The sequence below is a fragment of the Lissotriton vulgaris genome, chromosome 1_1, assembly GCF_964263255.1.
Source record: "Lissotriton vulgaris chromosome 1_1, aLisVul1.2, whole genome shotgun sequence".
NCBI lineage: Eukaryota > Metazoa > Chordata > Amphibia > Caudata > Salamandridae > Lissotriton > Lissotriton vulgaris.
In genome coordinates, this window is record NC_141685.1 from 935774152 (window position 1) to 935800708 (window position 26557).

General features: G+C 45.5%; 1 protein-coding gene across 2 annotated transcripts in view; it reads right to left on the reverse strand.

The window, feature by feature from the left end:
• Window positions 1–26557, reverse strand: part of EIF4B (eukaryotic translation initiation factor 4B) — a 487202-nt gene that overhangs the window by 96687 nt on the left and 363958 nt on the right. For both annotated transcript variants that reach the window (XM_086959135.1, XM_086959134.1), the window contains exon 11: window positions 9685–9907. In XM_086959135.1, coding sequence (XP_086815261.1) covers window positions 9685–9907 — 223 coding nt within the window. The remainder of the gene's footprint in view (window positions 1–9684; window positions 9908–26557) is intronic.

A 26557-nucleotide genomic window follows, 5' to 3' on the forward strand; every position in this document is an offset into this window, starting at 1 on the left:
TGGAGTGTTCTCCAGAGTGGGCTTCCCTAAGGAGGTTGTTTGACAGAGGTGCAAACGTCATGTCAAGCTATCTAACTGCTATGTGGAAGCAATGTGGTGTCAACTACATGTTCACTACACCCTATCATCCACAATGCAATGGGCTTGTTCAAAGGTTCAACAGGACCCTAAAAGGGATGATTCATGGACTACCTGAAAAGCTCAGGCGTAGATGGGATGTCCTGATACCCTGCCTTTTGTTTGCTTACAGAGAGGTCCCACAGAAGGGGGTTGGCTACAGCCCTTTTGAACTTCTGTATGGGCATCCTGTGAGAGGACCCCTGTGTTTGGTGAAGGAAGGATGGGAGAGACCTCTCAAAAAGCCTGCAACCAACATAGTGGACTATGTACTTGGTATCCGCTCCAGGATGGCTGAGTATATGGAAAATGCATCTGAAAACCTTAAGGCCAGCCAAGAACTCCAAAAAGCGGACCAAAAGGCTGTCCTGACTGTGTATCAGCCTGGACAGAAGGTGTGGGTGTTGGAGCCAGTGGCCCCAGCAGCACTGAAAGACACATGGTCTGGGCCCCACACAATCCTTGAGCAAAAGGGAGAGGTCACCTACCTGGTGGACCTTGGAACTCCCAGGAGCCCCCACAGGGTGCTCCATGTGAACAGGCTCAAAGCATATGTTGACAGGAAGGACATGAGCTTGCTCATGGCCACAGATGAGGGACAGGAGGAAGAGAGTGACCCTCTCCCAGACCTGCTCACTCAGAATCCTGATGATGGATCGGTAGATGGTGTTGTCATTTGTGGCAGCCTCTGTGACCATCAACAGAAGGATTGTAAACAGGTTCTTCAATCCTTCAGACATATGTTCTCTCTGACACCCAGTCAAACCAATTGGTGTACCCTTGATGTTGACACTGGTGACAGTCTGCCAGTTAAGAGTAAAATCTACAGGCAGCCTGATCATGTTAGAGACTGCATCAAAACTGAAGTGCAGAAAATGTTGGAGCTGGGAGTCATTGAGCCCTCAGATAGCCCTTGGGCTAGTCCAGTAGTTCTAGGGCCAAAGCCTCACACCCAGGGTGGTAAGAAAGAGATGAGGTTTTGCGTAGACTACAGAGGCCTCAATGCAGTCACTAAGACTGATGCCCACCCAATACCAAGGGCAGATGAGCTTATAGATAGATTGGCTTCTGCCAACTACTTAAGTACATTTGACCTGACAGCTGGGTATTGGCAACTCAGGTTAGCTGAGGATGCCAAGCCCAAGACAGCATTTTCGACCCCTGGTGGACATTATCAATTTGTGGTAATGCCCTTTGGACTGAAAAATGCACCTGCCACCTTCCAAAGGCTGGTGAATTAAGTTCTCACTGGGCTGGATGACTTCTGTGCAGCATATCTTGATATAGCGGTCTTTAGTTCCACCTGGGAGGATCACCTGGTCCACCCGAGGAAAGTGTTAGAGGCATTGCAAGCAGCAGGCCTCACTATCAAGGCCACAAAGTGCCAGATAGGGCAGACACAGGTTGTATACCTGGGCCACCTTGTAGGTGGAGGCCAGGTTCAGCCACCGGAGAGCAAGATACAATCCATCAAGGATTGGGCTCCTCCAACCACCCAGACTCAGGTTCGAGCTTTCTTGGGCCTGACTGGTTATTACAGAAAGTTTGTCAGGAATTCTGGATCAATTGTGACTCCACTTAATGAACTGACAAGTAAAAAGATGCCAAAGAAAGTTCAGTGGACAGCAGGCTGTCAAAAAGCATTCGATGACCTAAAGCAGGCCATGTGCACAGCACCTATCCTAAAGAGTCCAGACTACTCCAAACCATTCATTATCCAAACAGATGCTTCTGAGTTGGGTGTGGGAGCTGTTCTATCTCAGCTGAATTTTGATGGTCATGACCAGCCCATTGCTTTTATAAGCAGAAGGCTGACCCCCAGAGAGAAAAATTGGTCAGCTATTGAGAGGGAGGCCTTTGCTGTGGTTTGGGCCCTGAAGAAACTGAGGCCATACTTGTTTGGAACTCATTTCAAGATTCAGACCGACCATAAGCCCCTCTTGTGGCTAAATCAGATTAAGGGTGAAAACCCCAAACTGCTTAGGTGGTCAATTTACCTGCAGGGGATGGATTTTACAGTGGAGCATAGACCTGGCACTGATCATGGCAATGCAGATGGGCTCTCCAGGTATTTCCACTTAGAGCAAGAAGACTCACCTGGTCAAGGTTAGTTTATTGTCCCAAAGTTTGGGGGGGGGGGGTCATGTAGGAGAGTAGGGTCTGCAATCCTATGATCACCCCAGATATTTGTTTTTTGCTTCACTGGTTTACGACTTCTCTGGCTGTGGGCCTGCTAATCAGACCCACAGCCTTGCTGTTCTCTCACTAAATTGACTCGTGTACCTTAGGTGCATTAACCAATTGGTACTGGGCCACCTTATCAGACCCAGTAACTCAGGGCATAGGTGTACCCAGGGCCTACCAGGGGCTGCAGCATGTATTATGCCACCCCTGGCTGGCCATCTGAATCTGACACAACTGGCTGCACGACAGCTGGGGCAAGGTGGTGTAATCACCCTTTGCTTTAGATATAGTATACCTATATCTAACCCTAAAATGGATACATAGATTCCTATCAGTCACTCCTATGGCAGGCCTTAACAATCCTGAAGGCAGAGTGCTTGGAATCATGCGAGATGGTGCTCTGGCATGAGCTGAGCCTGTTTGCAGCTTGCGGAACCAAGTCCTAATAGCTGTTCCATGATAACGCATACCATATACTCTTAAGTGCATTATAATCCTCGCGGTTAAATGCCAACTCTGGTATCGCTTTATCAAAACATGTCGAGTAAGGTGTCATACGAATTGGAATACTAACCCCTCGCCAATTCTGGCGACGGGGTTAGCATTCCACCCTTCTAGAGGGACCCGACATGTATGTAACTGTGAACCCCAGTTAAAGTTAACTCGAGCCTCAGCATCACAAAATGGATGCCACCACAGACACAAGTCTGACCCCCTGCAGCTGGGAGTCCTTCCAGCGAGGGGAGCTTGGACAAAGGGTTTCCTGTCAGGGGCGGTGCTAGCACCATCCCAGACAGGGTTTTGTGTATCCTGGGTAGGCAGGGCTTTAGAGGAAGGTGACTGCAAGTGGCACCCCGGTGCTCACTATGCATAGGCCGGCTAGAACCAGTTCCAGGGGCACACCAGCCCCTGGCCTGGGGAAAGTCCGGGATGGGAGAGGGGTGTAACCACCCCCTTCCTGTTCCCACCCATGGGCAGGACCCAGTCGCGTGCCAGCCCCTTTTACTTGTATAAAGATAGGAGCGGGCACCCTTCCAAATTAGATCTTTGAATCCTGAAACTACTTTCTACGAAAGGAACTCTCGACTTCTTCTCAAGATTTCTCCCTTGTGACTAAGGAGTAGACACCCTGCACCCGCAGGCACCATCTAAGAACACTGCGGTTTGCTGCACGTCCTTCCTCCGGAATCCGACGGACCAGCACGATGAGACCCGGCTTCCCTGGAACCTCTGACCTCTACCTACCTCTACAGCTAAGCTGAGAACCGTAGGTGCGACGAGACCTCGAGGGACCGGCCATCATAAGAACTGCACGACTTCTATCCAGCACGACCGCCGAGGGATCCTCGAGTGAGTGCTTTGGGGTCCGAGAAGCCACGACCCTGAGCAGCTCCAGCACCGAAGTTCAGCCCCCCAGCCTCCACGAGATCTGCGTGGGGCCCTTCTGCTTTTTGCTGCTCACCGCGTTGTCTGGCTACTAGCCCGCTGGCTTGTGGCCTTCCCGACGACGAACGACGACATCAACACTGCTTGTCTGGTTGCTCCAGGCTGGCCCTTGCTCCCCTCCAACAGAGGAGCACCCCGGACCCTCCTGGTCCACTCCAGACGCCATCTCAGGTCCACCGCGTGGGCTTGCATTTGCCAAGACTTGTTGCCCCAATCCTGGGTCCAGCGACGTCGACAGCATCAACCATCGTGGGACAGCTCGCACCTCCATTCTGGTCGCCGACAACGCCTCCTGGTCCGTGAGACTGCAGAGCCCAGCGTCGCCCACTCACCTGGTCGAGGTGACTTTGTCCGGTGGCATCCTGGTGCCCACACAATCACTGGCTAGTGATTAAGAACTTGGTCCCCTCTGCTTTCAGGTGTCATCCATCTTCGATCCAGGCTTGGATCACTTCGAACTTCAACACTGGTCGCCTGCCAGCAACTTCTTTCTTCAGGCTCCATAGACTGCAACGAGGATTCCCGACGTCTTTCCAGACCTATGCATCCGCAGCCCCTGGGCTAGGTAATTTCGGCATTTCGGTGCCCCAGCATAGCCTCACTATCCAAGGGTCCAGATCCTTTTTCGTTTCAGCTCTACCTAGTCGGGTTCGCCCGAGAACACTAACTTTTGCTTTTACTAGCCTCCATAGACTTTGTCCCGCATCCGAGTGCACACTCTGCACCAGAGTCCCCTAGGCCTCCTGCTAGTAATCTGAAGGTTCAGTAGGCCAGTCCTAGCGATTCCAAACCCTATGAGATTAGTACTTACCTGCTAGTAATTTCGCATTCCACTTTTGTAGTATATGGTTTTTCGTGCCCCTCGGGCATTTGTGTAAATTGTGCAACTTAAAGTATTTTCGTAAGAGTTTTGTTGTGTGCTTAGTACCCTGTCCTCATAAAGAGTACAGGGCTGTTGTGATCTAAATAAATACACTGTTTATTTTCATAACACTTGTGTGGTGTCCTTTCACTTGGTGTTCAAGGGGTATATGTGATGGTATAACAGCTGGCTTAACACGCCCTCTAGAGTTTAGCCCGAAGACTGCTCGTATCCATGCTACTAGGATAGCTGGTCTATAAGGTTGACATACAACCAATCAATAAGGGTTGTTTGGACTGATATATAATGTTCACTATTCTAGTGAGCACTTTGTATCAGGCCAACTTCTCACATCTCTGAGACGGAAAAGGTGTCAAAAAGAAAGTCCACTTCAATGGGGTCAGCATGGAGCTGGACGTCATGATGTTTACCCGCCCGTTCAATGAGGGCATTAAACGCCGCTGAATCCTCTGTAGGGGACGTTTTCACAGCATAGAGTTGAGTGTCTGGGGCAGAGTGAGGATCACCTGGGTCAGCACCAGCTGCCCAGGGTTCATTGGTATCTTCAGGGTCTATATATACAGGATAGCTGTACTCATCCTCATCAATGTCTTCCCCAGCGTCCAGTAAGTGGGTGAGACATCATGGCCATGTGGAGAAAGTGGTTCCACAAGAACAGGAGTTGAAGTGGAATCCTTTTTCTTTAAAGGAATTTTGTAGGACTCCATTGGCTGTTCCGGGGCAATTTTCTGTTTATGGAGGGAAAGTCTGCCAGTTTCTGCATCGATAAAGTGTTCTTGTTGGTCTTCCAATGAAGATTGTCGATGCTTCAAGGTTGGGACCACCGTCGTCGACTTTGGCACCGAGGGCACCTTCTCGGGCACGCTGGCGCCCATCCTAGGGGTGAAAGCCTCGGCGGCAACGTGAAGTGAATGGGCGTCAACGCTTTGTGAGGTTTCTCGACCGGCTTCGAAGGTGGAGGATCTTTCGGACCGACAGCCGAGCCCTTCTCCTTGATGCGCTTTAGGGAGTCCGCCACATGCTTGGAGAAAGCGTCTGACGGCCGCGCCGAGTCGACGGGATCCTTCGAGGCACCACTAAGCGTGGACTCGCGGGTTGCGCCGCTCTTGGCCTTGTCTTGTTGACGCGGAGTCTCAAGAACCTTCGGATCACCGAGTCCTTTGTTGGTGTCGACTGTCTTCGGCGCCGAATTACTCGGCTCGACCACCTTGACCTTTGTCTTCGGCGTGGCAGATTTCGTCTCGACGTCCTTGACCTGTGTCTTCGGATTGACAACACCCTTCTGCTTTGTCGGCGCCGACGGCTCCGAGGCCTTCGATCCGACCAAAGTAATGCGCACTTTCGGTTTCAAGGGTGGCACCAGTGCTTTTGCTTGCGCCAAGACCGTTGGTTTTACTTTCCGTTTCGATTTTGCAGGGTGCGGCTCAATAGTAATGTCCGTAGCCGAGCCCGAAGGCGGGGCCGTAGAACCCATTGTAAGATCTTGGGTAAGGCCTAGTGGTGATCCCTCAACCTGAGCCTTCTGAAGCGTTACGGCCCCAATGTCAGTTTGAGTTAGCTCTTCGCTCGAGCTATGTTACATGGCCCCAAAGGCCCCGTCGTCGTCTCCTACCTCGTCGACGACTTCTTCAGCTTCGAACATTTCAGCGTCCGCGTCGTAGTTCTAGTCTACCTCCGACGCGGGATTCGACAGGTTTTCACCAACTTCCCGGTCAGCTCCCTCCTCATCATCCCCGGCATCGAAGATGTGAATAGGCGCCGGTGCAGTTTGCTGGGCCTCCTGGCGCGTAGCGCGTCGATGCTTAAGCGTCTTCTTGGACCTGAAACGGGAACAAGCCATGTAACTGGCTTCATCATGATCCGGCGACAGACGCTTGTTGCACACTGGGTGGACGTCGATGTGGGGATACTTGGAATTGCAGACGGGACATCTCTTGAACGGGCTCCGTTCCATGATGAGTAGTCGATAGGGTCTGTGGCGTCGATTGGGCCCTCCGCGCCGAAAGCACGCGGTTCTATGGAATCCGGCTCGGAACCGAGCTGGAAGAATCAGGCACCGAACGCAAGACTATACCGACGAAGAAAACTAAAGACCTTTTGGCCTTAAGAAAGTTTATCGATTCCGACTAGAGGGAACCAATATACATCCGAACCCAATGGCGGAAAAAAACAATCTGAGGATGGAGTCGATGCCCATGCGCACTGTAGTCCAGGGGAGGAGCCACCTATCTCGTGATACTTCGAAGACTCTTCCAGGACAACAATGTGCGATCATCCGGACCCAACACTAGGTGGCGATCTATGCACAGATATGAATTCAGCAGCCCACATGCCTCTAACATGTATTTTCAAAGTTGACAAAACTTTTCAGAGAAAAACTAGCAAATGTTATCCTATGGAAGGAAATTAAAGTCACAGGTAAAGTAGGATCTCGTTACTTTTGTAATCCAGTACTGGACTCCTAGGTTCGGCACTAGGAGCTCTACCTAAGACAGGTAAGTATTTACATTTCAGTAGTTGGTATGATTTTTAAAGAATATTCGTAATGTGCAAAAATTGACACTTAAAAGAAATTTCAGAGAAAAACAGTAAATGGCTTCCTATGGAAGAAAATGCAGGTAACTGGTAAGTACAGTTATGATTACTTTTGCGGTTCAGTACTGAGCTAGAAAGTACAGCATTGGCTACTCTCCTGATCCCAGGTGAGTATTCCAGAAATCGTTATTCAGCTGATTTTAGAGGAATATTTTAAAGTTTCAAAACTGCTATAAAAGCCTTTATGGAAGGACTTAAATGGAGAATTCCTCCTAGAGCACTACCTTCACTGGTGTGGAATGTAAACATTGTTCTCACACAGCTAATGGGACCTCCTTTCGAACCTTTACATAAATGTGAACTACAATTCTTAACACGGAAGGTTGCGTTCTAGTAGCTATTACTTCTCTACGGAGAGTTAGTGAACTACAAGCACTAACCATTCAATAACCTTTCCTGCAAATGCATCATAAGGTCGTTCACGTACTCATCCTAAATTCCTTCCTAAAGTAATTTCTCCATTCCACCTCAATCAGTGGAACTGCCCGGTTTTTTCTTGCAGCCACAAACTGTCGCAGAAAGAGCTCTTCATACCCTAGATTCAAAAGAGCATTGCTAGACTATATTGAAAGAACACAACACTTTCGTAAGACCAAACAACTGTGTCCCTCACCACCACAAAGGCAACCCTGTATCAAAATCTGGGTTAGCCAGATGGATTGTCAAATGTATACAAATTTGCTACCAGAAAGCTAAACGTACATTATCTGTTCCTCCTAAAGCCCACTCTACAAGAAAAATAGGGGCTTCAATGGCATTCTTAGGGAACATTCCCTTATATGACATCTGCAAGGCATCTACATGGTCTACACTGCACACATTAAAAAAAAACTATTGTGTAGATGTGCAAACTAAACGACAAGCTACTGTGGACCAGGCTGTATGCAAAACACTATTTAAAACTACTGCAACACATACTGGCGGTCGCCATTAAGAGGGGGTACTGCTGTATAATCTATGCAACAGTGTATAATCTGCAGCTCATATGCCTCGAACGGAAAAGGCTACTTAACAGTATGCATTTGTTCTTGGCATGTAGAGCGGCAGAGTTACACACGCCCCCCAGCCTACCTTTGTGTTCCAGAATTATCTTAATTAGATACAGCTTACATGGATATCCTTCCTTTTCTTGCAAAATTCCATCATTTCCCGAATGGCGAAAAACAATCTGAGGATGGAGCCGATGCCCAGGCGCAATGTGATCCAAAGGAGGAGTCACCTATCTCGTGACTTCCAAAGAATTTTTCAGGACAAAAACAAGAGCAAACATCCGGGCCCAACACTAGATGGCGATCTATGCAACAGTGTGTAACTCTGCAGCTCCTCATGTCAAGAACAGATGCATACTGGCAGATAGCATTTTCTTTTGCTCCGTAGGATAACTGACTGTTTTGCTGTGAAAAGTTTCCAAGTGTGGAGTTTGAAAACCTTAAGAAATTCTTCAAAATGGTACTGTTTAACAAAAAAGATTTTACTTACCTGTTTACAGGAAATATCCCAGGGTAGTATCCAGGTATACTACTCTGTGTAAGAAAAGTAATCTCAAAAGTAACTTACCAGTAATCTTACTGAAAATCCCATTCAAAGTATACATACTGTATTCTGAAAAGCATTGTATTATCAGTAACACTACTGTAATCAAACCAAAGTACATTTACAGTTGCAATCCAAACTGTTTTCCAATCTGTATTTTAACTGCAAAGTACTCATCACTTAGCTGTGCCAGGCTTGCTTGGGTCTAGGAAATAAAATAACTTGAAGAATATTTGATAGAAAAAAATTAGTCTGAAGTTCAGTCTTTGAGTGTGTGAATTCATTTGCTGACTGTGTACAACAAATGCTTAACACTGTCCTCTGATACTGCCTTACTGCTCGACCACACTACCACAAATAGAGTGAGGTGCTATCCAACTTTACCTCTGCCTACCTTTGGTGCTCCACTGGACTATGATCACTATACCTCTCTTTGGTATAGTATTTACAGAGCCAGCTCCCCACCCCCTCCCCACCCCAAAAAAAGAAAACTAAATTTACTCTTGCGGGCTAATGTATAGGATGGCCAAATAGTATGCCCGAGTATTACAACAAAATGTGCTGAAATAGTTCAAAATAAAAGAGACTATTGCCAATGATCAGCAAAACTAATGCTCAGCTGGCTGAGTCTAGTTCCATAAGAGAATATACAAACATCTGACTGACATTTAGACAAAACAAAATTGACAAATCAAAACTTCAGAACCACCAAATAAGATGCCGTAATGCTGGCTGTAAAAATAAAGGGTTCTTATTTACTCACCCACTGGTTTGATATGTGAAGTCGCTTTTAGGGCAATTCTAGATGGACCCCATGCAGACCACAGTTACGAACCTAGGTTTCAGTTGAACACTAGATATTTGTAGACACCCAGAGCTCACACAGAGTATGTTGATGAACTGAGAAGGCCAAGACGTGCTCTTACCTTGTGGGCGATTGCTTGTCAGAGTCTGAGCTCAGTGAGCGGGCAGCGGGGGAGGTAGTGCTGCGCTTAACCCAGGCATTTTCCTTGGGCGGCGGGGCCGGCATCACCTTTTGGGGAAGGGGGGACTCTGCTTTTGGACCTTTGGAGCTGGGAGAGGTTGATTCATCATCTTTATTAAAAACGTCATTTTCCACAGACTTCTCGCTTTCCCTCCTTCGTGTGCCTGAAGGGGAAAAAAATACAATAAATGTCGTCATCCAAGTACAGTAGGGGGTAGTGTGGGGGGGGAAGGGGGGGTTTAACTAAGCCCAACTAAACCTGGATGGGATTTTCTCTGTGAATTATGTTACAATTATACCAAGTTTGTGCACTGGGTAGAACAGTGCAACCTTCATTGCACCAAGGATCTTACTTGCCAGACAGGAAAACTACTTTTAAGAACAAGCATTGGCAAAACCAACAGGTTACATCTTTTGCCTTTGCCAAGGCAGACCATTTGAGTCATCACACATGCACCATGATGCTAAAACAGGCCCACCGTGATGGCGTGAGCATACTTCGCCAAAAAGAATCACGAGACGCCCACCATTTTACTTTGATTTATCACTCCAAGCTGGAGGATGCAGTAAATTAAAAGAAATAAAATGTGCGGGACAGCTCATTTGCAGAGAAGAGGCTCTCTTAAAAAGTTTAACAAATGGGACTCTGAGGGGAGGGATGTTTGTTTAAAGAAAAAAAAACAGCAGGAAGGGGAGAGATAGGTCAAGCAATACATAGCTGCCAAGGTTTCAGATTGCTTAGATGTGACATTTTCATAATTTCAGAGTAATTAGGAGTGTCATTCAACGTCTATGAAGGACACTCTCGCAAGCACAAATTCAAGTATTGAAGACTAGGGAAACCTATAAATAATTGAAATGATAAACATTTGAGCAACAAGAAATAAAACGCCGTCCTCTGGCCTCACCCTCACATCTTCCATGCTCGATTACCATGATTCTAGAGAACAAGTCATAAATAATAATGCCAGTGCGCATTTTAATTGGCCGTTACACAGTTTCAAACAAAACTTCAAATTTAAACAAGAAAATATGTACAAAAATACATGAGTCGAGTTGATACACATGGCATGCATGAGCCCACTGTCCAGGTATATAAATGACCAAAATAGAAAAATGAAAATACAGATTCAGAGTCCACATTCAGATTCAGAGTCCAAATTTCTTTTTTTTATTTCAAGTCATTTTTATGGAGTAATAACAAAGGAACAAAGACAAATAGAAGATATTTAAAATCATACACTAAGACAAAACCTAAGTAATAATATTAATGATAAAAAATAACCATATTACACTAATAATAGATTGCTCAAGAGCCAGGCAGGACATTTGGATCAAGTCGCAGTAATATACAGGTGGTCACAAAATACGTTTCCCATGAGTGTAGACCACAGGTACTATGCAATAGAAAATATACAAGGCGTTACAGGTTGAGGTGTATCTGGGAGTTCACTGTGGTACGTATGAGTAGGATGAGGCGTCAAGGGATTTCCGCAATTTCTTGTGTGATTTACGCCAAGGAGATGTATGGAGTGACTCGTTGTCTGCTACCCTTAAGAAGGCTAGCCATTCCTGACACGTTCTAAAAGAGCCCTCATTGGCGTTTTTCCATTTACTCAGTATAACATGAGATCTATTAAGTAGCGATCCTGTATATCTTTGATCTTGGGATCAAAGACCCCTAGTATAATATAAGAAAATTCCTTTGGAGGAAAGAAGTTAAAAGTTTTGTTCATGCATTTGTAGACTTTATCCCAGTATGGTTGTAAGATAGGGCAATAGAAGATCATGTGGGCGAAGGTGCCAAGATGAGATTTGCAATTCCAGCATGTAGGGCTGTCACTGAGTTGAAGTTTAACATTTTTTTCAGGTGTCCAATATGTCCTATTTATTAACATGAGTTTGATTTGTGATAGAATGGGAGATATTTTATTCGAGAATGGGGTCAGATGAATTTCCCCCAGTCAAATGGGATTTTACTGGAGTCGAGTTCAGATTCCCCCTTTGCTTCACATTTCCTGTGGGATTTACAGGGATTGGGGGGAGAGAAGTTTATAAATCTTAGAAACGGTGTGCTTAGACTTTACTAGCTGTGACATCTTGGAGACTATCGAAGGGTCGGAGGGTTTAATGGAGCACATTGAGAGGAGAGATTTTAGTTTTAAGAATTTAAAAAAAATCTAACGGTTGAAGCCCGTAACGGGCCTGAAGGCCGGAAAAAGGCAGCACTAGTGTACCTCTAAAGAGACTTTTGACTTGATTTATTCCGCTTTTAGACCAATTATCCCAATGTAGTGTCTTCCCTTCTATCTTTAGACTCTGGTTGTGCCTTTGGGAGGTCAAGTTGGATTTATTGATTCTGATAACGGAGAACTGTTCCATTCGCAATAGGTCTAAGTATTAAGCAAGATGTATTTTGAGTGAGGTAACGTGGAAACGTCTGCTGTTAGGAGAGCGGATAGAGGCATATCGTTCACGATTGACCTTTCCATGTCCACCCAAACTGGGGTGTAGTCTGTTAGAGGGATTAGCCAGTTAGACCCTTGTTTGCAGAGATACGCCGTTTGGTAGTTCCTAAAGTTCGGGAGGCACAGAACACCTTTTCCTTTGGATAATTGGAGTTTATTCAATGATATTCTGGGCTTTTTACCTTGCCCGAGGAACGTATTAAAAAAGTTTATAGATCCTTTTCAGGAAGTCGTTTGATATTACCACTGGCAGCATACTGGCTAGATAGTTAACAAGAGGGTAATCTTCATTTTCAATGCCTCAGCTCTCTCCCACCCGGACAAAAACTTTGGGGGCTAGCCATCAAGCAATGTGGATATTTTCTTGTTGAGGGAATTCTCGTTGGTATTTAAGGTGGTGATCAGATCTTTGTCAAATTCCAGGCCCAGGTATTTGAAGTATTTAGGTTGCCAAAGCAGACCTGAACGCCAATAATTTCTTTATCACCAAGGCTATTCAATAGTTTTACCTCTGTCTAGTCCTTATTTAATTTGTAACCCGACACTGTGGCAAAGTCTTCTATTGACTACATTAGAGCCGGGATGGCAGTTTCCTCGTTTTCAGAAACCCCTAGTATGTCGTAAGCGGTTATTTTGACAATGCAATTATCGAAACCTATCCCTGATATCTGTTGGTTATTTCTAAGATGGTAGAGGAAGGGTTCGATTGCTAGTAGAAATAGAGAAGGGGAAAGAGGACAGCCTTGTCTAGTACCTTGTTCTAATTTGAAGGCGGACGAGAGGCAGCCTCCCGCTCCTACTCTGGCTGAGGGGTTTGAATAAACTGCCATTACCATACAAGTAAAGTTCTCCCCCAAGTTGAATTTATCCAATGCTGCTTTCAAATAGGCCCAGTCTACTTTATCGAAAGCATTTTCGGAGTCTACAGTAATAGCAACTGTTGGGGAGTCAGTAAGTTTGGCTTTCTCCAGGTCATGGGCTAGAATGCGTGTATTGTCACTAGATAGTCTGCTTTTTAGAAAGCCGACTTGTGAGGGGTGGATACGTTTGGATAAAATGTTTAAGACGTTTGGCGAGGATCATAGCATAGATTTTGCAGTCTAAATTGATTAGAGATATCTGTCTGTAATTTGGGGGGGGGGGGGGGGTTGGTCTTTTCCCTCTTTGGGGATTACTGCTATGATGGCCTCTGCTGGTGTTCCATTGACGTGGCCGGATTGACTAAATTCATGGTATAAGTTTAGTAGTGGGAGAGTAAATGACGAGGAGACGAATTTGTAAAACTTAGCATTAAACCATATTAAATTGAGTTTTCGATTTCTGAAGTTGTGATCGGGGTATTACCTACGTTTTTTTCTTGTTCTGATAGAGCGGGAAGCCTGCATTCGTCTAGGTAGTCATGCGTTTTAGTGCAGTCTAGGTTCTGGTTCTTGCTATAAAGAATGCTATAGAATTCCTTAAAGATGTCTGCAATGTTTTCAGGATCAGAGTGAGCTAGGCCTGTCTGGTCTGTTAAGTTCTTGATCATGTTCTTCTGTAGTTTTAACTTTAAATTAGAATAAAGGCTTTTCCCTGCTTTGTTTGACTCTTATAATTTGGTGCTTTTTTGTTTGCTTAACCAAACCCCTGCTCTATCACTATCTTGTTATATTCATACTTTTTTTTTTTTTTTAACTTTCATTTAGTACTGAGGTATCCCTCGATATTATATGCTTCTCCTCTAGCGCGGCAATTTCTCGTTCCAGTCTTTCAAGAGTGCGATTGGAGTCCCTATTCATCGCTGTTCTAATTTTTATGATTTTTATGATACATGGTTTTTATGATACGTGAAATCACTCTCGGTTCAATTGAGATTTCTTTAATTCTGGTAATAGCATTCCCAGAAATAAATAGGTAGTTAATGTGCGAGTAGGAATTATGTGCTGTTGAGTAAAAAGTGTAGCCCCTTTCTGTAGGATTTTGTACCCTCCAAGTATCTATCAAATTGAAACGTGTGCAGAGGTTAATAAAGGCTTTGTGAGAGTTGTTTGGGTGAAAAGGGTAGCTGGAGTCCCGGTCTAGTGTTGGGTCCAGGAGTATATTGAAATCGCCCGCTATTATGTGCAAGGAATTATCGGGGATTGTGTGAAGGTGCTTGCTTCGTCAATCCCAGTAGTCTGGTTCGTCTTTGTTTGAGGCATAGATGTTACTGACATAAAATTCTGTGTTGTCCTTTGATATTTTTGTTGAAATCCATTTCCCACTAGTATCGGATGTGCTAGACAATAGGTCAACTTTAAATGCATTTGCCACTAAGCTCAGTACACCATTTTTCTTCCCTAGAGCGTCAGAACCTGCAACATCGCTGTACTATTTGCTTCTATGTGAATTAAATAGTTTTGAGTCGATCTTAGTCTCCTGAAGTAAAATAATTCCCCTTTTTGTTTGTGAAGATAATTAAGTATCTTCTCCTGTTTTACTGGGTGGTTTATGCACTTAACATTCAGTGAGACTATCTTGAGACTATGTGCCAAGGCACCTGTAGCAGTGAGCGGAGTCATAAGTGCGTCATATTCATTATGTGTGTGTCGCTGGTCTTTTGAAGATCCTTAAATGACTGCCTATGTAAATAATTAGAGATTGTAGACCCATGTTGTGTGTGCCACCAAGGTAAAGTATAGTGCTGTGTAAAGTTTGTTTACTGTTTGTACCTTATGATTACACCGTTGTGCAACATGATATGATGGGAGACAAGCCTAGGGTGCAAGCAGAAAGATATGACACTACTGGTACATATTCTTCATTCACAACACTTCAAAGTGAAACAGTCACATATGAGATTACTATTTTAGGCATTCTCTTCAGGAAAGCAAACAAGGTACCCGTATAAAAAATAAAGATCAGAGCATACATCACAGATAGATTTTCTCACTCACTTTGCTACCCCCCATACTGTGTATGGTATGCCCTGCAGTACTCGCTGTAGAAAACTTCATTTAGAAAGGGAAGCCTGGCACTTGAGCAAAGAAAACAATAATCGGCAACATGAATAAGATAGTAAACAATGAGAAATAAAGTAAGAAAAACAAGAACCAAAACCCTATCCCTACCCACCCTCACCCCACCCTGAAAGTGTAAAGCAGGCATGGTGACGGGGGAAGATAGCGCTCCTTCCATGGTAATCGACCAGAATATGCTGGACGCATGGGACCATAGCGTGGCTTAAGAGTAACAAACTTTAACATTTAGTAACTAAAACTGGAAGCCGAGTGCTGATAGAAATTAGATCGTTGTGTGACATTGTATTGCATAATGTGCCGTAGTGTATGTATATTACCAACTAGTAGTGTACAGTCGCTTAGCAGTATGACACTGAGCAGTATAGTACCTTATGACAATTTTTGAGTTACCCAGCATTTTGAATATCTAGCTAAAGACATTTATGGATATTTACTCGGTTGAACATTAACATTAACTGAACAAAGCAGAGTTACATTTGATTATTGTACGTTATATTAGCAGTAAAAACTTTGTGAGGCAAGTTTGGAAGTTGTAAAATACAAAACAGGGGGAGGTAGAGGGAGAGATCAGCCAGGTTCGCCCTCCACAGCAATACTTATTAAAAAAAGATCTGAAAAATTCAGATCCAGAGAACCTGGCTAACTACTGGAACATGACACCTTTAGGTCCGTTTCAGAAACAGGGAAAGAAAACTTTTTCTTTATAGTCCCCTAACTCACCGGAGTTTCCTCACGGTGACATGCTTCATCATTGGGGCTTCTCAACCCGCTGCGGGTTGAGACTATCGCGATTGCGAAGGAGCACTTTTATATGAAGACTATGTGTCGTGTAATGTGAGAGAAAGGGGAAAATGAAGTGGAGTGAAAAGTTAAAAATATCCTACTAGTGGGCTAAACTAACTTTATTCAGGCTCCTAGTGGATATATTAAAAATGGGGTGGTTTACTAGGTAAACCGGTTCTATTATGGGAACACTATGCCTAGTAAGAGTGTCAACTAGTTTCGAGCTGTACCCCACAGCTCTTCTTCAGGACTACAACAGGGTCCAGCCCTGTGAGTACCACTCCAAACCAAAAACAAAAAGTGAAAGGTATGCCTATATTAATTTTTGAATATACATACTCATTTTTTCCAGTTCATTGGCATTTCTGTAAAGGAAAAATACTTCCAATGTTAATGGTACAATATACATTTACCCAGTGATGTTATCAAAAATCATGAGTGACATTTCATATTAAAATGGTGTCTCAATAAACTCCTTAGTGATAGTGTATAAACACCTTCATCCTTTTCACACACACACTTTGTTCCAGAACCGAGTGGTCCCCTCATCTGCAGGAGCACCCTACGTGAATTATCTGTGGCTATACATTAAAATAAACAGCACACATGTGACCTGGTCTGTGGGCCCAACACATAACAAAACGGACAAAACAAACATCAAGAGGAAAAATTTCATACTTTTTCAAAGGTTTCACTGAACCTCATGGTCAATCGCGGGAAGGACATATATCCCCGTAATTACCTAGTAGATGAGATAATTAGAAACAGATATAGGTTCCCAAGTTATTTAGGTATCGGAGCCACACGCGCTTCGAAAACGCGTGGTAATTGTAGCTTTTCTATTCCGATAGCTAGGGTCAGTCTTACTTGTTACGAGGTGCTGTCTCGGCGGTAAACCTACTCGGCTCCCCTTGAGACCGGCGATCGCTTTCTCATGCTGGGAGCAGTGTGTATTATGCTTCCCCAATGTTCGTTTTTAGGGAACCTATATCTGTTTCTAATTATCTCATCTACTAGGTAATTACGGGGATATATGTCCTTCCCGCGATTGACCATGAGGTTCAGTGAAACCTTTGAAAAAGTATGACATTTTTCCTCTTGATGTTTGTTTTGTCCGTTTTGTTATGTGTTGGACCCACAGACCAGGTCACATCTGTGCTGTTTATTTTAATGTATAGCCACAGATAATTCACGTAGGGTGCTCCTGCAGATGAGGGGACCACTCGGTTCTGGAACAAAGTGTGTGTGTGAAAAGGATGAAGGTGTTTATACACTATCACTAAGGAGTTTATTGAGACACCATTTTAATATGAAATGTCACTCATGATTTTTGATAACATCACTGGGTAAATGTATATTGTACCATTAACATTGGAAGTATTTTTCCTTTAGAAATAATGCCAATGAACTGGAAGAAATGAGTATGTATATTCAAAAATTAATATAGGCATACCTTTCACTTTTTGTTTTTTGTTTGGAGTGGTACTCACAGGGCTGCACCCTGTTGTAGTCCTGAAGAAGAGCTGTGGGGTACAGCTCGAAACTAGTTGACACTCTTACTAGGCATCGTGTTCCCATAATAGAACCGGTTTACCTAGTAAACCACTCAATTTTTAATATATCCACTAGGAGCCTGAATAAAGTTAGTTTAGCCCACTAGTAGGATATTTTTAACTTTTCACTCCACTTCATTTTCCCCTTTCTCTCACATTACACGACACATAGTCTTCATATAAAAGTGCTCCTTCGCAATCGCGATAGTCGCAGCACGCCTCAACCCGCAGCGGGTTGAGAAGCCCCAATGATGAAGCATGTCACCGTGAGGAAACTCCAGTGAGTGAGGGGACTATAAAGAAAAAGTTTTCTTTCCCTGTTTCTGAAACAGACCTAAAGGTGTCATGTTCCAGTAGTTAGCCAGGTTCTCTGGATCTGAATTTTTCAGATCTTTTTTGAATACGTTTGGAAGTTGCCCAGCAGTTGTGAGTATCCAACGAACAACATTTGTATGGATGTTTACCCAGTTGAACCTTAACATAACCAATTTACCAGATTACCTGAGTTCAGAAGCAGAGCACAATTACATTAGGATAGACAATGCTAGCTCGTGGACCCTTCAGCATGTGTTTTAGCACCAGAGTATGCAGGAAACACGTCCAGACATTAGAGCATTAAGCTAGGATAAGGCGTTAAAGAGCCTGTGTTGAAGGATCCAGAGGCTGCTGTGTCCATCGAGGGGTCGTCTGGACCATCGAGGAATCTTTTCAGTTGTAAGGGGTCTGTGGAGACCCTTGAATCACAACACAGAATCTTGCTGGACCTGCAAGGCCAAACTGGAAGTTCAAAGATCGTAGTCTTGGACAGAGTGCTAGGAACCCTTTCCTAATGTCTACCGTTTCCTTGCTGTAATCCTGAGAGATAAAAATTCTGTTTTACCACAAGATATGGTTGTTCTTGCGCATAAAGGCCCGGATCGATTCTACATGCTGGTAGCAGAGAGGTTTGTAAATAATTGTCCTTGGTATTTTCTGATTTGATGCAATTTTAGTTGGGACCCGGTGGGCCCTGTCAAATTCCAAAGGTTTGCTAAAGGACAAGTTAGACGCCTGCGTGAACCAGTTTTCCAAGAAGGTGATGCATGATCCAGAGGAGCTTCTTCCCCTTCCGGTATTCCTAAAATTCTTAGATTCCCTCTTCTGTTCCTATCTTCGAGTCCTGACAGCCATTTTTGTTAGAGAGTCGGTGGAGATAGTCAGATTTTTGATTTTGACCTTATTTTCTGTGTCCTAATTGGCTAATTCTGCTCAGTTTCAGATAATCTGACATTAGTATCTCTAATGTCCTGCCTGATTGCGGAGCTTTCTTCTTTCGTTGACTTTGCGAGATCATGAACCTCTGCCAGTTTGCTCAATATGGTGTCCATTGTAGCGTTAACGTTGCGTTTACCTTTTGTAGGTGAATCGGGACTTGGAGGCTCATCTTTGAGTCTCTTGAGGGTCTTGACTTTGTCACCCATTTTGAGAAGATTGTGATCTGTTTCCGATGCAGCTCACCTGGTTTGCGTAGTAAACGTAGTGTAGTTTGCGCCACAGTTTCTCGCCTGATCTGACTTCCCTAACTACTTAGGTTGGTTTGCGGCCTCCTTTGTAGCTTATAGTTTGTAGGTTTGTAGACTATAGGTTTGTAGACTTATAGACTGTATACTTTTAGACTTTCAGACTGCAGGGCATAGGCTGAATTATATTTTATTTTAGGCCTATTTGGGATGTTGGTTGAGCTTAACTGCTATTGCGTGTAGCCCTTGGATACCTATTGTTTGATGACACAATTTACAAGAGGACCAGAGCTAGCAGGGTGAAGCAGCACCGTAGCAAGGATCAGCAGCACAAGCTTAAGGCAGAGCTGGCCTATAAATGCCTCGAAGTGCTAGGCTTTCTGTGGTACCGGCCATCTTAAGGTCAGGCAGGCTGGAGGCTAGGGTTGTTTCCCTATGGCAGCCATTTTAGAGTCAGGCGACAAAATGCAACACATGGTTCAGTATAACCATTATCATTTGGAATTTATCAAAGCAGAAGCATTTGTCAGGATTTGTTCTGTTGGGAGCAAGCGGTTATTTATTTTTCCCCACAAATGCGCTGATCGCCCCTCGCACTGGTCACTTTTACAGCGCTTTTACAACAGTAGCGCCGATGTTGCCGCCATTTCGTATAACCCCCTAATGAGCTGCATAGGGGGCAGTTATTGCTCAGTTGCTCCGTTTGTTATCAATCGCTTGCATATGCCGCTCAAATGTGCTGCTAGCTGCCTCTCGCTCATGTCATTAAATGAGCTTCAGGTACAGCGCTCTTTCATGGTCGTAGGCATCCAAGCCCAGCCCTGTGTTCGGAAATGTTGTGGCAAGTGCGATTGTTTTGCAAGTTTCACGCGAGCACAATAAACATTAAAGCTGTTAATCTGCATTAATCCGCTTCGCCAACAAAAACAGTATAAGTAATCTTTCTGCTTATCGCGCTGATCATGTTGTATAGGTACACCTAATGTTAGTAGAACACAGGACGTAGGAAAGCACCTGCCATTTTAGGCGCGAGGAGCCTTACTTGAGGAGTAGTTGAATATTTGAATAGTGCAGTTCCAGCCCGTGTATGATTATTCTTTAGTGACCGCCAGTTAAGTATTTTCCTTGGAAGGCTCTCGCCATTCATCCGGAGTTAATTCCGGTCGCACTTCAGTTCACTTTCCAGCCTCGATGCAGTCAGACACGAGGTCGGGCTGTGCTGTGCTGTGCATCACCTTTCTGGAGATTCAAACTTTCTTCAATTTGGCATCAGTGGTTTCTCCAAACAATTCGCCACTATTATCACCAAGGTTGGCATCTGTCCCCGCGCAGTACAGGTGGAAATACTCTCTTGAGCTACAAAATGGGAAGAGGTGAAGCCTCACGCCGCCATCTTCACCGGAGTCCAAACCACGCCCCCCAGAGTCCAGATTTATAACACAAGACACCTTGTACCGATCACACTTGGGGCTTTTCTAAAACGTGTTGGTCACGTCCGTGTCTACAACCTCATCTGGGCTAATCATCTCCTACGTCACTACTTGCAGGCTGCTAAAATTAAATTATATTTTTACTAGTGTTCTTGATATAAATTATCAACAAGTCTGTGATTGCACGGACTTGAGCAGCTGACTAGTTTTACAGCATGGCATCTTAAGTTACAGTCAGATGTTTTGAAAATGTATAGTTTACCTGTCTGTAGTTTTGCAGCTTGAAGAATTTTCTGGATTCACATGCTCTGCATTACGCTGCCATCTAGGGGTTGGATCCAGGATTGTATTTCTCTTTTTAGGTCTCGCCTAAGCCAGCGCGTATGCGCGGTTATGCGAGGCTTATAATAAGGACTTTTAACTCTGACCACACCCTCAAGCGTGTGCTATTTTTTGCTCACACGCTATTGGCCTTCGCTTGCGTCTTTCTAAGAAAGACAGCACTCAATTGGCCAAAGGCGGGTGCATGTCCCGCCTTCTCCCCCCCCTGGCCTAGGGAGCGAGCAGCAGCGCTGCCGGGTGTCAGCTGCATACCTCACATTCCTTGCAGTGCGCAAGTACCGCACTTAGTTTTTATTGCTGGGATTGGAGTTCCTGCGTCAGAAATCGGATGTGTAAACAACTATTTCGCTGTTTTGTGGCCATAAAATATAAAGCATTCAGTCATTTAAAATTGTATCCGTTAAGCTATCTGTTGTAGCGCTGTTGGAAACACCCAGGCACCTTTACCCAGTTCCATCAGCAAAGTAATACTGTCAATGAAGTGCGCCAATGCCCCCGGAAGGGAAATGAACACATTATGTGCGTGGTTCCGGACTTAATTTCTTGCATTAAAATACTGTCATACCACTGAGCATCACGGGCTGTGCAATCTTTTAAGCAGCTGCTTTTTGTCCGATTTTGTGAATTATCCGTTCCAGTTGTGAGAAAGTGCCATCTTTCTTGCATTGGTATGACCCCACTTTTTTCTGAACTTCTGATGTACTTTGAGTGTGCCGTGGGTTCCTGCCAACCAGGTACCCAGTGGGCCTGTGTTCCTTCCCTAAACCTGTGTTGAAACTAAAAACCCAAATGGCATCTCTGGCCACCTGTTAGCCCCTAGTAAATGGTACCCTAGGTACCCAGGGCATGGTGACCAGAGAAGACCCCCCCCCCCCCGAGGGCTGCAGCGCCTATTGTGCCACCCTCAGGGGCCCTGTACCCTGGCACCCACACACTGCCTTTGCAGGCTGAGTGCCTAAGTACAGAACTAAAAGTCGACATGGCACACATCCCTGTGTGCCATGCCCACAGAACCCACTGCTCTGGTATACTTCAGTCACCCCTCTAGCTGGGTGCCCTATGCCAGAGGTGTGGGCACAGGTGCAGGAGCCCTGTGCCCCTACAGTACCCAGGGCCATTCCTTGGCACTGTAAGTGCAGTGATGCCATTAAGAGTATATGGTGCTGGGAGGTTGTTATTACGAACTCCACAGGACCATAATGGCTACACTGAAGACTGACAAGTTTGGTACCAAACTTCTTAGCACATTAAACCCACACTGATGCCAGTGTGGGATTAAATGTAAAATGCACCAGAGGGCATCTTAGAGATGGCCCCTGAAACCCTAACCTACAATACACGTCTGAGCTGAGTGGCTGCCACACAGCAGACATGTTGCTGGACCCCTGGGTGGAGAGCCCCCCGCTCTCCTGGACCTGCAACAATCCTCATCCTGGGTGAGGTGCTAGGTCTCCTCATCCACAATGGGCAGGGGGAAGCTTCAAAGGCATGCCGCCTCCAAGCTTCTCCAGACCATTTGCTGTACACAGCAACAGGCCCCCACCAGTCCTGATCCCCACTAAGGCGGGAAAAACCACATCAGGAAGGGGGGTGTGCCAGCCTGTGTCAGCCCCACCCCTCTGGTGGGGGAGACTAGGTGAAGGACGACCCCGGGCTCCGGCCATCTTGTAGATGGGAAGCCCTGCCCAATCACAGCTAGGCTTCTGCCCCCCTCCCACAGGTGAGGCGCAGGCTAGGGGGTGTACCCACCCCAGGACAAGGACCTATTGATCCCTCTCCTTGCCCTACCTGTAACGCCCCTAAATTCAGTATTTAGGGGACTCCCTGAACCTTCCTTAGATCCTGATAAGAAAAAAAGAAAGAAGAAGATCAAGAAGAAGAAGACCCACCATGCAGCTAACAGGACGACAACAACTGACTTGGCCCCAGCCCTACCAGCCAGTCGATCCTGGAACCTGCACCTGCCTAATGCCGGCAAATCTTGCGGACAGCAACCTTGGGACATCCAGAGGACCTGCCTGCCTTGACCATCTTAAAGCCCAGGACTCTCATCAGCAGAGGCTCTGCTGCAACAACCCCCCTGGTGCCAGCAAGGAATCTCCGGACCAACTCACTCTGCACCCGCCAAGCCCGGCCCGTGCCAGAGTTATCCAGGGCCACCAGGACGTCCCCCCGGCGACTGGGACCCGAAGTCCAGTGCCCAAAGACCCTCCGACAACCCAGACGATGCCTGCAGCCTCAGGACCCCTCCGACTGCGACCAGCAGGGGGTAAGATTTCCCGACCTCAAAAGACAAACCTGCACCCAGCACCCCACGGCCCCCTGTGCCCAACTACTGGGTGCCTACCTATCCTCCAAGATCCCAACTAACCCCTTAAAGTGTTGGCCGCTCCAGAAGATCCTTCTTCCCTGAGCCTGCAGCCTTTGTTCCCTTTTCAAGTTCCTCATTAAATAACATTGTGCGTCCGACGGCTTAAAAGCACCCTGCACCCAGCCGCCCGAGTGCCCCTGGCAGTGCAACCTGTACCCTATCTTACTTCCCCCATTTTCCCAGAGCAAGTGACCAGGACCCCAGCTCCCACAGCCGCGTGGCCTGCTAGCCAGCAGCCACCAACCAGAGGCCCCCTTTCCCTCATTGGGAAACATTGGGCCTAACTACCTCTGCACCCGGCCGCCCCTGTGCCGCTGGGGGTGAACCAACTGTACTTACCTGACCCTGGGGGACCCCTGAGTCTATACCCAGAACCCTAACTTCACCAGCCAAGTACTCACCTGGAAACCGATAACTCACTTACCTGCCATTGGATAACATTGACTGGTTTGACTCGAAAAATCTTCTAAGTGTGAAGTTTTGGAAACTAAAAATATTCATATGAAATGACCCGAATTCCGAAGTACTCACCTGTGATCAGGGGAGAAGCCAGTACTGTACCTTGTAGCCCAGTACTGAGCCGCCAAAGTAATCCTTACCGGGTTTACTAGTAATCTGTATTTTCTCCATAGGAATCCATGGTTTGGTTTGCTTTTCTATGAAATGTCTTTTAAGTGTCTACTTTTAAAAACTTGAAATATTCTTTAAAAATCATACGAAACACAAACGCAATTACCTACCTGTTTTAAGTTGAGACCCCAGCGCTGGACTTAGGAGTCCAGTACTGTATTACAAAAGTAACAAGATCATACTTTACCTGCAACCTGAATTTTCTCCCATTGGATAACATTGTCAGATTTACATTGAAAAGTTTCGAAGTGTGAACTTTTAAAACCGCTTTTAAATTCATGAAAATTCACTACAGTAACTAAAACGTTTTTACTAAATTGGTTTCAGTTTAGACCCCAGGACTGAATCTAGGATCTAGTCCTGGAACTACTAAAGTAATGTGTATAGTAATCAATTGTACTTCTATGTTGAAAACCCATTGAGCACAATGCTAAATTGTGTCTAGAATTGTGTTGCCTTCTGCAACCCCTGTATCTATTGTGTTCACAAACTTTATTGCTTCCTGGCAAGGTAATTACGAGAGTACTCATATTGAAAAAAGTATATGTTTATGCCTGTTGGTTCTAAAAATAAAACTACTATATCTTTTGATATAAGAACAATTGGCCTGGAGTTCAGTCTTGAGTTTGTGAAATCCTCTGCTGACTGAGTGTGTACAACAAATGCTTTACACTGTCCTCTGGTACCTCCTTACTGCTCGACTAAGCTACCACTTTTGAGAGTAAGGTCAGTCCTGACTTTAACCTATTATACCTCTGGGGTTTGTGGACTCTATACACACTGTACCTCATTCTGATCCAGTATATATGGAGCCACTTTCTCACACCAGTTTGCTATCAGGCATGCACGTGATTAATCGCAGAGGACACACCTGCAACATTCATATAGCGCTTACTACCCAAATGCGGGGCAGCGAAGCGCACTTTCGGACTGCTAGAACACTAGATTTTGGCAGAGTGTGTAATTATCACAAAAACACAATAGCACGAAGAGGGCTGGGTGTTTTATCTGACTTTTGAGTTATTGCTGAGCAAATGTATGCATTTTCGAAGCCACCTTAGGCTTAGAATGTGTAACTAGTTTTAGGCGTAACATTTTTAGAAACTTGAAGGTCACCAACAGTAAACCGCTTGTTTTTTTAGGGGCATTGTTTAAATTCCTTCTGAACTGTTAGGTGCTGCGCTACCCGTCTCCGAAGGTTTTGATGAAGCATGGCAGCCTCGCTGTCTGTGTCTGCCCCGAATAAGCTACCAATGCCTCTGGGCACTGCGTGGGAGCGTTAGATAATATCACCCTCTATAGAAACATCTCTGCCCCCCCTTTCAAGGTCTCACACATATTAGCACAGAACCATAACTCACAGGCTCTTCACAGACCAGTGCTTGCAGCAGAAATATAGAAGTGCAGGTACTGACTATTTCGAGTTTCCGTTTACTCCTGAGAAGTGCAGGCATGGAGGCACTCCATCAAATGTATCGCAGCAGTGCTGAGAAGTGCAGAGACCCACTATTTACAGTACCTCTACTCCTGAAACGTGCTGGTAATCTCACATTAAATGTACTGTTGGTGTGCCGTTACTCTCACATTAAATGTACTGCAGCAGTGCCATTACTCTCGCATTAAATATCTTGCAGCATTGTCGAGCAGTGTCAGTACTCTTTACTCTCCCACTAAATGTATTGTGCAGTGGAGGTACTGTCACATTCAATGTATTACCTCCCCCCCCCTCAAGCGCCTTGAGACCCCCCCCCCACGGGTGAGTAGCGCTCTTTATAAACCCCCTGATTGATTGGTTAAATGTATTGCAGGGGTGCCGAGAAGTGCAGTTTCTCTTCCGCTCAAATGAAAAATGTGCAGGTAGTCGATACAGGACAGCATCTGCCCGTTTAAAGCAGTGTCTCAAACACATTTAGTTTCAAAGGGCCACGTGTGTAGTTTCAACGCGCGCTTATTTTCCGGCACAAAACCAAAACTCATTTTAACAATAATTAAAAGACACAAAAACACCCCAATAGTATTAACTATCTGCCATGCTCTTGTGGGGCCAGGGAAAGAGCCCCGGTGTTAAGTAGATCTTTGCAAACAGACCCACAAATCGTGCGCACCGTGTACCTCTCAGCGCAAAACCCCCATGGGCGTAACATAGGACCCGCAGCCCAAGCGTTGCGGGGGGAGGGCCCCCGAACTCCAGGGGCCCCCACAGCACAAAGTGCAGTCATTGACAGGCAGTAGGGTCCACTGGGAAGTAGTTTTAAAGTGATTTTCTAGTCTGTGTCATGTGTGCGCCACACAGCTTAGTGTGATGTGCAGTGTAAGCTACGCGTGAGGCATCGGGGCACGGAGACTGAGGCCATAATTAAAATTACGAGCCACGGTCTTCTGCCGCCCACATGTGCCTGCTGGCACCAAACCTGCAGGTGATTATGAAGTACTTGGTTGCATACTGTCCTTTGTCGCACTTCGCCCGGGTGACTTTTTGTGTAGTAATTAAATCAGAATGTTACACTGATCTTCCCTTCGACATGTGTGTCCCTTTCGTGTGCAGGGAGCTGAGCTGGATCCACTGACAGCATCACAGCCTGAGCCTGCCCTCCTTCCCATATGTCCCCTCTTTTCCCACCCCGCCTTTTGTACTGTCTGTGTCACCGAAAAATCAAGCCGTTGAACCGTGGTGTCAAGAAAGGAAAGCTACTTACCAGTATGCATCTGTTCTTGGCATGTAGAGCTGCAGATTACTAC